This window comes from Eucyclogobius newberryi, unplaced genomic scaffold, assembly GCF_026437365.1.
Source record: "Eucyclogobius newberryi isolate DKJ021-1_F unplaced genomic scaffold, fEucNew1.0.hap1 SCAF_3, whole genome shotgun sequence".
Lineage (NCBI taxonomy): Eukaryota > Metazoa > Chordata > Actinopteri > Gobiiformes > Gobiidae > Eucyclogobius > Eucyclogobius newberryi.
The window spans coordinates 9784613-9798464 of record NW_027315945.1 but is presented as its reverse complement, the minus strand read 5'-3'; the positions used below and the strand labels follow the sequence as shown (position 1 = coordinate 9798464).

Sequence of the window (13852 nt, the reverse complement as noted above, 5' to 3'; positions counted from 1 at the left end):
GTATTAAAAAGTGGCTGGAAGGCACTCTAGCGTCACGACCGCGTACATTACGGTGCCATAGATTTGGCTGTATCTTTTATTAAAGTTTGCGTCCGCTCCTGGCGGCTGCTGGAGTTAAGCCGCTTTCCGCTCGTAAACCTGCTCCGCCCCGTCACCATGTCCGGAGAGCGGATCGCACTGCCCGCCTGCAGCCGCACCAGGTCGTACGGCAGCCTGGTCCGGTCCCCGGTGCACCACAGGCGGGTGGAACACACTCTGCAGCCCGGGGAGACGCTGCAGGGCCTGGCGCTCAAGTACGGAGTGACGGTGAGGAGCGCATGTGCTGTTTATTACACGTTTAATACACGTTTATTACACGTTTATGAGACGCATTAAGATAAAAGTCAAGACAAGCGCAAACTACTGTTGCCAAATGTGTGAAACATCCAAAATATTACGATGAAAACTAGAATTTGATATAATCTGGCATATTTGCACTGTTGCAGATTAAAATGCACTGTCCCTATACAAAAAAAATAAAATCTATATTAAAAGTACTAGTTACGTTATCAAGTTTATACAAAACGTGATCAATTAAACAGCCTACAGCCGAATTAAGGTATTTCCACATGTTCTCTGAGCTCTGGACCGCGGTGAAGTTAGTTTCACGTTGGACGTTGGATATTCGCCTCCGCAACTAGAGCGGGAGCTTCCTCCGAGTGTGCCCCGCCTGCAGTAGCTCGACGCGGGGAGCTGCGCGCTGAAGTGCCGCTTGGTGCGCCAGTTAGAGACCGTCTCTAAAGTATGTTTATATCTTAAAAAATATAAACATATTTATAAAAAAAAAAACAAGAACTTTGAGCATGAATCCAAGTTGCTAATCCTAGATGTCATAGTCCTTTTGGGCTAAAAAATTAACCCTTTGTAGATTTTTAAAGAATATTTTTCGTCAAAAAACAAGGATTATTTTCAATAGCTCCTAAATGAGCGAACCTAGATAGTAAACGCTAAGTGATTATAGTAGTTTGAGTCTCCAGGTACAACGCACACCTTTTACTTTTTCAAATTAACCCTTTGTAGATTTTTAAGGAATATTTTTCGTCAAAAAACAAGGATTATTTTCAATAGCTCCTAAATGAGCGAACCTAGATAGTAAACGCTAAGTGATTATAGTAGTTTGAGTCTCCAGGTACAACGCACACCTTTTACTTTTTCAAATTAACCCTTTGTAGATTTTTAAGGAATATTTTTTCGTCAAAAAACAAGGATTATTTTCAATAGCTCCTAAGTTAGCAAACCTAGATAGTAAAAGCTAAGTGATTATAGTAGTTGTGGTCTCCAGGTATCACGCACACCTTTTACATTTTCAATTTAACCCTTTATAGATTTTTAAGGAATATTTTTCATCAAAAATCAAGGATTCTCTTCAATAGCTCCTAAGTCAGCTGACCTAGAAAGTCAAACCCAAGTGATTATAGTAGTTGTGGTCTCCAGGTATCACGCACACCTTTTACTTTTTCAAATTAATAACCCTTTGTAGATTTTTAAGGAATATTTTTCGTCAAAAAACAAGGATTCTTTTCAATAGTTCCTAAGTTAGCAAACCTAGATAGTAAATGCTAAGTGATTATAGTAGATGTGGTCTCCAGGTATAAAGCACACCTTTTACTTTTTCAATTTAACTCTTTGTAGATTTTTAAGGAATATTTTTGGTCAAAAATCAAGGATTCTTTTCAATAGCTCCTAAATCGGGTAACCTAGAAAGTCAACCCAAAGTTATTATAGTAGATTGAGTGTCCAGGTATCACGCACACCTTTTACTTTTTCAAATTGATCCTTTGTTGATTTTTAAGGAATATTTTTCGTCAAAAAACAAGGATTCTTTTCAATAGCTCCTAAATCAGCTAGCCTTGATAGTAAACGCTAAGTGATTATAGTAGTTTGAGTCGCCAGGTATCACGCACACCTTTTACTTTTTCAATTTAACCCTTTATAGATTTTTAAGGAATATTTTTCGTCAAAAATCAAGGATTCTTTTCAATAGCTCCTAAGTTAGCAAACCTAGATAGTAAATGCTAAGTGATTATAGTAGTTGTAGTCTCCAGGTATCACGCACACCTTTTACTTTTTCAATTTAAAACCCTTTATAGATTTTTAAGGAATATTTTTCGTCAAAAATCAAGGATTCTCTTCAATAGCTCCTAAGTCAGCTGACCTAGAAAGTCAAACCCAAGTGATTATAATAGTAGGCGAAATAAGAACAAAATAGGGACAAAACAGGAACAAAACAGGACGGCAAAATAGGCACAATACAGGATCAGAACAGAGCAGGAACAAAACAAAAAGAAGCCAAGAAGGAACTAAACAGCAGAGGGGGGCGTGCCCAAGCCGCTGCGGAACACCACAGGAGACCTGCAATATTATCAGTGGAATTACTACATTCAATCGAAACTGATCTTAATAAATTCTCGGCACATACCGGGCATGGTTGACGGAGTAGCACACGATACTTCCTTAGCTGCTCAATGGGATCGCGCCACACCACAGGCTGCATCCATACTGAGTGGACCAGCGCACGCAACGTTGGCCAGCTGTTGCCGCACAACAGCGCCTTCGCCGCAATCTGCGGCGCGTGGTCATGGACAAGGCGTTAAAAGCCAAACGGGTGTACTTGACCGGTGTATCTGGGGCAAACCGGGATTTAAGAGCATTGAAACTGAATGACTGAGGAGAATTGGGAGTTCATTACCTGCTAGGTGATTTGCCAGAGCCCCGGACTGGATTATGGGTGCCTGTGGCACTGCAGCAGCACTACCGGAAGAATTTAATTCATGAATTTGTGAAATGAATGAATCGAAGCCGCGGGATTGTCACTAACTGGAATGGAGGACGGAGTGGCCAACAACCAAGGCCCGGAAGAGCGTGTGGGCGAAACGAGAGGCGGATGAGGAGGGCGCGCTTAAATAGTCTGCCAGCTGAGCGCCACGGAGCGGCAGGTAAGTGTACCCTCAGCACAGGCCTCTACAGCCCATATTGCCACATTCCACCCCCCCCGAAATGCATCGTCGCCCCGACGATGAAACACAACTTAACACCAAGGCCTAAAAACTGCTTGTGTCAGCCTGGAGGGTGACACAGGAGCACCTTGGCCGGATGGTTGTTCAACTAGGGACCTTGGAATACGGTGGGGATTTAGGTATTGGCCAGCAGTCGTGCGAGTGGACCGGCGATGCCTCGCTGAAGCCAGGATTGGCCACAGGGTCAATTGCTGGCGGAGCCTGGTCAGTGACCACGGTGGGGAGAGCAACTAATGGTTCTTGAGCACTCGGCACGTGTAATGGGACGTGGGATGAGTTTTGGGGCACAACTGTTGGCTGCCACACCGGCGGCTGTAAAAACAACTCAAAATCACTGCAAAGCAGGACCTTCAACAGGGATCGGTGGACCCTTTTTACCTTGGTTTGTTGATCCACAGGAGCCACCGTGTACCACCGTGTACCACACCATCTTCCCTTGGGGCTTGCAGGACAACATAGGTTGAGGACCCCACAGGTCTTGGGTCTTCCGACAACCCCTAGCACTGTAATCGCGAAGTAGCACCAGCTGGCCTTCCTTAAATGGCACATCTATGACCCGTTGGTCATGATTTGCCTTTCTGCGTGAGGCCGCCAGACGCAATCTTTCTCTTGGCCCGTTGAAAGCCACCTGAAGACGCGTCTGGTGCTCTTTTCACCCACTGTTACGAACCTAGGGATTCTGTAGGGGTGTCAGCTCCCTGGGCAGTGGGAGTCAGCACCCTCTCCTGGTTGCCAGGTGATTCTCTCCACTGCAGGTCCCTCCTAACACACCTTAGGATCGTTTAGCTTGAGTGGAGCCAGCCTGGATATAAGGGAGGCTGGTGGGAGCAGTCTCTCTCTCTCTCGCCGCGCCCCAAGACTGGTTGCTGTACTGTGTGTCAGCACAGTTTTATTTCTGCACATTTTCATTGCAACGATACATATCACACTACACTTAGTTAGTTGCCATCTACACAGATACATTAGTTTCTTTTGTCAGGGCCTGATTATTTATAATAGAAATATACTATTAATTATTGTGAATGCTGTGTGGACTCCCCTCTTTGTTTGGCTGCCGTTGAGCCAGGTGGTCGTAACACCCACTCATGCACACTTCCCCCCCACGGGGTCTTGCACCCTACCCAACAAGAAATCAATAGGCAGACTTGGTTCTTGCCCAAACATCAGGAAGAATGGAGACTCACCAGTGGACTGGTGGGGAGTGGTGTTATATGCGTAGAGCACCTGGGGTAAGCAACCACTCCAGTCCCTCTTACGGGATGCAGGAAGAGCACGCAACATATTGTGAAGTGTTCGATTGAACCGCTCACACTGCCCATTTCCTGCTGGGTGGTACGGAGTAAGATAAGACAAGATAATATATTCCTTTATTGTCCCACATGGGGAAATTTCATTGATGCAACGCAGGTAGATACAGAGGTAGATACAGAAGAAAAGAACAGATCACTTATAGGAAGTTTGAAAAACACTTTCATTAGAAGATCTCTTATAAACAAAAACTCCCATTACCCAACAAGGGATGGAGGGGAAAAATAATAAAGATAAAAATAAATAAATACATAAATACCATTGCATGTGATCACGACAGTAATTGCACATGAATATGTGTCACGACGGCACATATTGCACATATGACGGAATTGCACATTGTTAAGTCAGTATTGCGAGTGTTCAGGACTAACAGTGTTAGTTATTGTCATGGACAAACACCGATGCTATTCCGTAACACATCAAGAACACAATTCAACTTAGAACATGAAACGACACAGAAATATCAGACATTTGGATGGCAAGCTTGGGAGAAAATGCCGGGACTGATCACTCAAGCTATGGTAAGCAGCCTGGCTGATCCTCCTGCGTCTCACCCCGTTTTTTCCCATGCTGGTTGGTTTATTAGATTTTATCTGGAATAGGCGGGTCACATTTCTCATTGGTCAGCCTCACATCAAGGCACTTGTTTTACAGCTGGTATTTTTCCTAGAGATCAAGCCTTGGGTAAACATTACCCAAACTCCTCTGGGCTGTCACACCCCCTCCTGGGGCAACACCCTTTGGTCCATCTTTACGACCCCTTCACAAATGCAGTTTGTCACACACCCGTTCTACTCTTAGACTAATGATGCAGATAAAATATCACTATTATGCAGATAAAATATATCACAGAAATATAATCATATATTCACATTTTATCACAGTTATAAAGTCTGATAGCAGCAGGAAGGAAAGACCTGCGAAACCTTTCCTTCACACAGCGAGGGTGGATCAGTCTCTCACTGAAGCTGCTCTCCAGAGCGGACTGCAGGGGGTGGCACTCATGATCAAGCATAGATGTGAATCCAGCCAGGACCCTTCTGTCCCCCACCTCCTGCACCGAGTCCAGAGCGCAGCCCAGGACGGAGCTGGATTTCTTGATGACTTTGTCCAGCCTCCTCCTCTCCCTCTCTGCGATGCTGCTGCTCCAGCAGGCCACACCGTACAGGAGGGCTGATGCCACCACAGAGTCATAGAAGGTCTTCAGGAGTGGCCCTGTCACTCCAAAAGACCTGAGTCTCCTCAGGAGGTAGAGCAGACTCTGGCTCTTCCTGTACAGTGCGTCTGTGTTATGAGTCCAGTCCAGTTTGTGGTTCAGATGAACACCCAGGTACTTGTATGAGTCCACTCTCTCAATGTCCCTTCCCTGGATGTTCACTGGTAAGGGGGCAGTGGGGTGGCGTCTGCGGAAATCCACCACCATCTCCTTGGTCTTCCCCGCGTTGATGAGGAGGTGGTTCCGCTGACACCAGTCCACAAAGTCCTGCGCCAGTCCCCTGTACTCCGCATCATCGTCGTCCGTGATGAGTCCGATGATGGCAGAGTCATCAGAGAACTTCTGCAGTGTCGTGTCTGAAGTCTGCAGTGTAAAGGGTGAAGAGAAAGGGCGCGAGGACAGTGCCCTGGGGCGCCCCCACACTGCAGGTCCGAGTGTCAGACACACAGTCCCGTGCTTGGTTGTCCTTTGCATGCTGACATCTCTCGCAAGCCTGGCACCATTGGGCTACCTCCCGTGACATACCTGGCCAATAGCACCGGGAACACAGCAAGGCCAGAGTCCTCTATTCCTTGGTGTCCATGCTCCTGATGGACCTGGGTGAGGACATTCTGGACCAAGGCTTTAGGCAGAAGGAGTTGATACACAGCCCCACCACCGTCAGGACGAAACACCTGCCGATACAGCAGCCCCTCTAACTCTACCAGGCGGTCCCACTGGGCCAGCACTAAGAGGGCAGTCGAAGAGAGGGCTCGTCGCTCTTCACGAGTGGGCTGTCGATTTTGTTGCCAAAAGGTCAGGATCTCCTGTATGGCGGGGTCAGACTGCTGAAGCTCGCGGAGGTCAGCAGGGGCAACTTGCGGTAGAAAAGTCACAAGGGACTGTGTTGCCTGTGTAACCATTCCTTGTAGGGCTTGTTTTAACTGCCCAGGCAGACATGTGCCCCAAGTTCCCGTTGCCACTTCCTGTAAGGAAGTGCCAGGCTGGCGAGACAAAGTGTCAGCATTTTGGTTACACTTACACCTGAACGATATTTTGATTCAAAATCAAAAGAGGCCAACTGGGCGGCCCAGCGCTGCTCAACAGCTCCCAGTGTGTCTGAGGAGGGATGACTCAGGGGATTGTTGTCCATATAGATCACACATTTGTGTCCTAGCAGTTACTCCCTGAATTTCTCAGTCAGGGCCCACTTAAGGGCCAACAACTCTAGCTTCATGGAGCTGTAGTTGGACATGTTGCGCTCAGTTGGGCGTAGGCCTCGACTGGCGTACGCAAGAGGTCGCACCTTCCCTTCCTGGTCCTGGGAGAGCACTGCCTCCAATCCAGCATGACTTGCACCAACCTCCAGAATGAATGGGAGGGAGAAGTCAGAGTAGGCAAAGTACCGGGGCCGTGGTGAGCTTGGCTTTTAAGGCCTCAAAGCTTTGCTGACATTCTGTGGTCCAGGGTCCAGTAGCACAGGCCGTTTCCTTGACCGTTTATCAGTCAGTTCAGCAACTCTACGGTGTTTGCTAACTGCTAAAATAATCCTTGATTTTTGGCGAAAAATATTCCTTAAAATTCAAAAAGGGTTGAATTGAAAAAGTAAAAGGTGTGCGTGTTACCTGGAGACTCAATCTACTATAATAACTTGGGTTTGACTTTCTAGGTCAGCTGACTTAGGAACTATTGAAAAGAATCATTTTTTTTTTTTGACAAAAAATATTCCTTAAAAATCTAGAAAGGGTTAATTTGAAAAAGTAAAAGGTGTGCGTGATACCTGGAGACCACAACTACTATAATCACTTAGCATTTACTATCTAGGTTTGCCAACTTAGGAGCTATTGAAAAGAATCCTTGTTTTTTTGATGAAAAATATTCCTTAAAAATCTATAAAGGGTTAATTTGAAAAAGTAAAATGTGTGCGTGATACCTGGAGACCACAACTACTATAATCACTTAGCGTTTACTATCTAGGTTTGCTAACTTAGGAGCTATTGAAAAGAATCCTTGATTTTTGACAAAAAATATTCCTTAAAAATCTATAAAAGGGTTAAATTGAAAAAAGTAAAAGGTGTGCGTGATACCTGGAGACCACAACTACTGTAATCACTTGGGTTTGACTTTCTAGGTCAGCTGACTTAGAAGCTATTGAAAAGAATCCTTGTTTTTTGACGAAAAATATTCCTTAAAAATCTACAACGGGTTAATTTGAAAAAGTAAAAGGTGTGCGTGATACCTGGAGACCACAACTACTATAATCACTTAGCATTTACTATCTAGGTTTGCCAACTTAGGAGCTATTGAAAAGAATCCTTGTTTTTTGATGAAAAATATTCCTTAAAATTCTACAAAGGGTTAAATTGAAAAAGTAAAAGGTGTGCATGATACCTGGAGACTACAACTACTATAATCACTTGGGTTTGACTTTCTAGGTTTGCTGACTTAGGAGCTATTGAAAAGAATCCTTGTTTTTTGATGAAAAATATTCCTTAAAAATCTTCAAAGGGTTAATTTGAAAAAGTAAAAGGTGTGCGTGATACCTGGAGACCACAACTACTATAATCACTTGGGTTTGACTTTCTAGGTCAGCTGACTTAGGAGCTATTGAAAAGAATCCTTGATTTTTGACGAAAAAAAAATTCTTTCAAAAATCTATAAAGGGTTAATTTGAAAAAGTAAAAGGTGTGTGCGACACCTGGAGACTCAAACTACCATAATCACTTAGCGTTTACTATCTAGGCTAGCTGATTTAGGAGCTATTGAAAATAATCTTCAGCTGAAAATTTTCAGCCCAAAAGGACTAATGCATCTAATATTAGCAACTTGGATTCATGCTCAATATTGTTTTTTTTTTAATATAAATACGTTTGATATTTTTTAAGATAACATTTTTAAACAAACGGTACTTTAGAGTCGGTCCCTAACTGGCGTACCAAGCGGCACTTCAGCGCGCAGCTCCCCGCGTCGAGCTACTGCAGGCGGGGCACACTCAAAGGAAGCTCCCGCTCTAGTTGCGGAGGCGAATATCCAACGTCCAACGTGAAACTAACTTCACCGCGGTGAGCTCTGGCCAATCAGAGCAGGCAATGCAGTGTAGTTATATTTAATATTCATTCTGCTGGGACTTAATTCATTCTGCTGGGACTTAATTCATTCTGCTGGGACTTAATTCATTCTGATGATTGTAAATGTTTTGTACCATTACGTGCTAGAATTATACTCTATTACAAACTAGGGATGTCAAGATTATTATTTTAACCGATTATCGTGATTATTCAAGTCACAATATTAAAAAAAAACAATGACCATGACTATTTTAGAAGTCTTTTCAGTTCAATCTATCATCCAAAAAACAGTTAAATGCAAATGTAAATGTTATATTTAATTTTTTGTAAAGCCGGTCACAAACTTCGGGGAATAGTAACATATTCGACAACAGGAATGAAAGAAAATTAAAGATTTCTCTGTTATTCGGTGTCCATAATCATGAATAATCATTCAATCGTGATGCTTTTCTCACAATAATTGTAACACTAACATTTGATATTGTGGGTTTTGCGCATTTATACGGGTTAGGGGGTTAGGGTTAGGGTACATGGTTTTGCCTTCCCTACAACAAACACACATACATGTTAGAAAATGCAATTACCTTTCGACTAGTAACTTTGCAGTGCTGAAAACAACCTCGAGTATTAGCCATGCATAGATCGATATTTACACTGATTATAAATGCCCAGCGCCATGTCCACCGTGACGTTCTCTTTCAGATGGAGCAGATTAAACGTGCAAACCGACTGTACACCAACGAGTCTATTTTCCTGAAGAAGTCCCTGTCCATCCCGGTCATGGCCGAGCTGGACGCCTGCGCGGTCTCGGCCGAAGAAGAGGACGGGGACGGGCCGGCGACCGAGCGGCAGCAGGACGACTGCAGGGACATCACCGAACTCGCGCCGGGCGACTTTCTCAAACGGTTGGACGGTTTGATAAGCCAGTCCAAGGGCGCCGCCGTCAAAGGGTGCTAAGATGCGGAGAAACGGTACGGAGATGTCAGAGGATTGTGGGAATTAACTTAACTTCTAATAAATATGCAAAAGAAATAATAGAAGGAAACAAAAGTAGTTGTGATGATGAAATTCTTTGAAACGAGCCCGAAATTTAGCTTTTGGAGTTTATCTTTGTCATTAAATGAAGCCTTAAACAACAATACATAATAGAAAACTGATCAGATTAAACATCAGTGTGCGTTTAAAGAGTTTAAATTTGCTTAGATTGTGACTTAAATCTGCAAATCTGGTTCTTGATTCACTTTCCACCTTCTAATATCATCAGAAAGTGTCTGTGGAGATGTTTGGGAGAAATACACGTTGTTAAAAACCCTGTACATTAAAATTAATAATTAAAGTGATTTGATATTGATAAAATAGTGAAAAAAATGTTGCGCTCTAAGTAATGACAGAGGCTAATTCACTTATGTCTGTGTAATAAACACCCGAAACTCATTGGTTTAACTTTAGTGATTTTATTAAACGGTCAGTTATGTAAACAGTGTTTTCGAGAAGCATTTGTGATCATTTCTATTCAAACTATTCATGAGTCATAATTAATAAAATCGGTAATACACACCGTGCTGCCACATTGTCGTTCAATATCAAAAAAATAAAAAACACATTTCAGTCGTTGTTTTTTGTCTGTTTATTTAAAAGAGAGATGTTTCTTGCCACAAATATATTGCATTGAGTCCGTATTGATTACGTGATGTACTTTTCGCTCTCGTCCGTGCAGGATCTCAGCGTTTGAAGCGGCTTGCAGTAGTCGGACTTCCTTCAGGAGATCTCAAAGTCTCATTTTACCTCCACAGCATAACTCAGCAGTGACCGTCCCACGCACCATCACCAGACTGACCAGGAAGCTCAAAAAGACGGAGGACGAGATGTTTGAACTGTGAAACGTATTAGACAAAGACTGCAACGACTCAACAGCAAAAACGCACCGCAAACTGACAGGAGTCACTCAGGGTCACTCAGGACTTTTGCATTTCACTTTTCTACAACTTTTTTGAAAAACTATTTACAGAAAGATTCTCTGCATTGTTGTGGAGTCATTTCAATTGTATTTATATTTGCTTGAATGGTAGCTCCTTTTTTGTTGTTGCCGTGGGAAATAAATGAAATTGAATGTAGATTACATTTTTCCGTCCCGGCACAAAACAACAACAGCAGCAGCAGCGACAAATTAACTCGCAGCAATAATTACTGACATACTGTTTACGAAATATGATTTAATTATGATTTATTTATTGATTTGCTTGTCCCCCGACCTTTGCATGCAGTCGGCTCCCGCTGTGAATTAGGCATGTTTAGAATCAACACGGTGCCAAGGACTTTGGGGGTATTTTTTTATTTTTTCAGATTGAGATTGATCCTTGATACTGGCTTAACCTTGCGGGTGAAGATATTGCAATACAAATCTGTAATACCACGGGTCGTGATTTTACATTATTAACGTATAATTTTCGTATTTTTTATCGTATTTTCCCCCCCAATAGTTTGTGTTCACGTGACATCACAACAGCCAATAATATTTAATGCAGATGGAGGGCAGCTAAAACTAATATTGTTAAAATGCAGATTTTTGTTGTAATACAATGAGTCTAGTCAGTCAGACAAATCATCAGGTTCAACATTTATGAATTTACTATTTTTGTATATTTCATGGCAAAGTCTGATGCATTCAATAAGACTTTCCTTAAAAGTAGTGCACGAAATGACTTTAAAATGACTTCAAAATGGCCTTATTTATTAGGTGTTTAGATTGCTAATGATTGCTTTACCGGCTTGTCTCCATGGAGATACGTTCAATGCAATAGTGTGGTAAAGAGATCCTATATAAAGAGATTACATAGGATATTCCACGTAACTCTTTTAGCAAAAATGTAAATTGATACATAAATACGGTAGTTGTGTTGACCAAAGCTGCAGTCTTACATTCACTTCTGTCCTCAGTCTTCCTCCAGTTCACGACATATCACCGGGTCTTGACTGTTTCTAGCTCTCTCTCGTGGCAATGGGAAAGTGTGAGTGACGACCTTTCTGGAACAAAGCGCGTTTTGTTCCGGAGACAAAAAGCCATATGTCGACAAGAGCAAGCAACAGTGATTCTATGTTGTGTTGAGCTTCTGCACTGACGTCATTTATATTCCAAAAATGCCACTGAATGGGAGAATTACGGACGGCACAACTGATAAAATATGATTCTTTGCTTCATCTATTTTTTGTCTAAGTTTTGCCTATTGAGCTATTGTTTTGCTCAAATTAACCTATAGAAACATGGAATATTAAAGATGTTTATCTGTTGCTGAGACTGTGCATTAGCAAGCTTTTTAGCAAACGACAGGAGGTGATAATGGACACTTCAACTCAATTCATATCCTCAACGCACAGACTCAGAAATGGCTTATTTAAGGACTGAAAAGTAACCTGATTTTCAATTTTTTTGTATTTTAGGTACAAAATACATTTGTAGCAGTGTTGTATTTGTTAGCCTGTTGCAGCTCTTTCACAGTTTGGATGCTTTTTAAGCTTTTACACAAGAACATTTAAAACTTTCCATTCACTGTGTTTTCATCAGCTTAGTTTCAATGTTTCAATTTTGAAGTAGCGCTTGAGTAACAGGAGGTGAAGAACAACAAATATTGCATTGAATCCTTAATGATAAAACGTTTATAGTCTTGCTACAGGTGGATTTTGACCTATGTGGTTAAAATCCCCATCATTCGGCCTGACTTAAATGTCCTTTTTCTATTTTTAAGTCTATGCAGTGCAATTATTTTTTAACGTATTATTTTTATGGTATTTTTTCTTTTTTGGAGAACAAACTGGCCCTGATTCATCTGATTCATCATAAGTGGGTTAAAGATTTCTTTATATATTTTGCCTTCCCAGGAGCTTGATCGTTATTTTTTGATCTGATGATTGACAAAATAAAAAAAATGCAGACGCCGGTATTTTAAGGGGTTAAAGCAAATTTTGAAAGGTGGGCGCTTGTGACGTCATCTGCATAAGCTCTACAGTTAATGTCCTTTTACTTTCACGACTGTTTTGTTTTATGCTTGACGCTTGATTTCATTGTCGCATGAACTGCATTCTTCACATGGTTGGTTGTTCAAGTACAGTAGAGAGCGAGGGCTTGAGGAATGTGAAGCTTGCAGTTATTATGGCAGTCAGTGGTCATATGATGTGTCGTATGATGGAGATTCAAATGTACTGCCGCCTCACGGTCTCACTGTGCAGAGCCAACAACGTCCATGTTTTCTTACTTTACTAGAGTACTTTGTTGGCCCGTTACAGAAAAATGTATTCTCTCAAAACTACAAACAATGTTTTACCGAAGAAATACATTTTCACAGCAGTTTTTTTATTGTTTGTACTGGGCCATGAATAGTTATTAAAAACTAACTTTAAACAAATCACTTTTTGATTGTCCAGCTTGTTCAGGGTGACACATATTATTATTACACACAGTCGTATTGAAACATTTGAGAAAACAGAACGGTAAACACATTCTAACTTGCTGTATACTACTGATTTGAGAACTCAAGCGGAAGCAGAGAAAAGCCTCGCTGCTACACGTGCATTTGTTTATTAGCGCTACGGATCGCATCGCATCTCTCGTCTCCGTAGATTTCCGTCTCTTCTGAGCCAGCTCAAACTGTCTTTCTCTGTCTTCATTTTGTCCTGTACATTGAGGGAACTGTATTATAATAGATCCATGTGCTTACACACTGGCATATCAACCACGCATGTGCAGCCAGGGAAACATGCTGCTCTCCTGGGGACGAGCCGACGAGGCTGCAAGTGTGCAGTAGGTGCGTCCTATGATTGACATGTGAATGAACTACTCGGCTGTCCACGCCACGAGGAAATGAGACTCAGATTTGGCGCCAAAAAATCTTCCATAATTCCTTTAAATGTTGCACTTACCAAAAAAAAAAGAAGAAAAGGAAAAAAATCAAACTGGAATGATCAGACGACCCGAAGATTAGATCAGAGAAGAGAAATCTGAAAAACGTGTCAGTTAATTTGATTGTTAGAGTAATTGTTCTACTTGGAAAATAATGTACAAGGAATACAAAAAAACATTTTATTTTAAAAACGTCTCGTGCCTCATTAGTTTGCCTTTACTGCATGATTTTACTTGTGAAAACCTGAGGAGGACCTGAGCAGCCACAGAGGACTGCTGCCTCATGTTTGTCACCACACACACACACACACACACATGCGCGCGCACA

The 13852-nt window shown here is 42.2% G+C and overlaps 1 protein-coding gene across 1 annotated transcript; it reads left to right on the top strand.

The window, feature by feature from the left end:
• Positions 1 to 103: 103 nt before the first annotated feature.
• Positions 104 to 10712, top strand: lysmd1 (LysM, putative peptidoglycan-binding, domain containing 1). Its single transcript, XM_072460651.1, has 3 exons — positions 104 to 306; positions 9333 to 9601; positions 10348 to 10712. Exons 1-2 carry the CDS (start codon positions 157 to 159, stop codon positions 9585 to 9587), a joined length of 405 nt encoding a protein of 134 aa, XP_072316752.1. The 5' UTR covers positions 104 to 156; the 3' UTR covers positions 9588 to 9601; positions 10348 to 10712.
• Positions 10713 to 13852: the final 3140 nt, after the last annotated feature.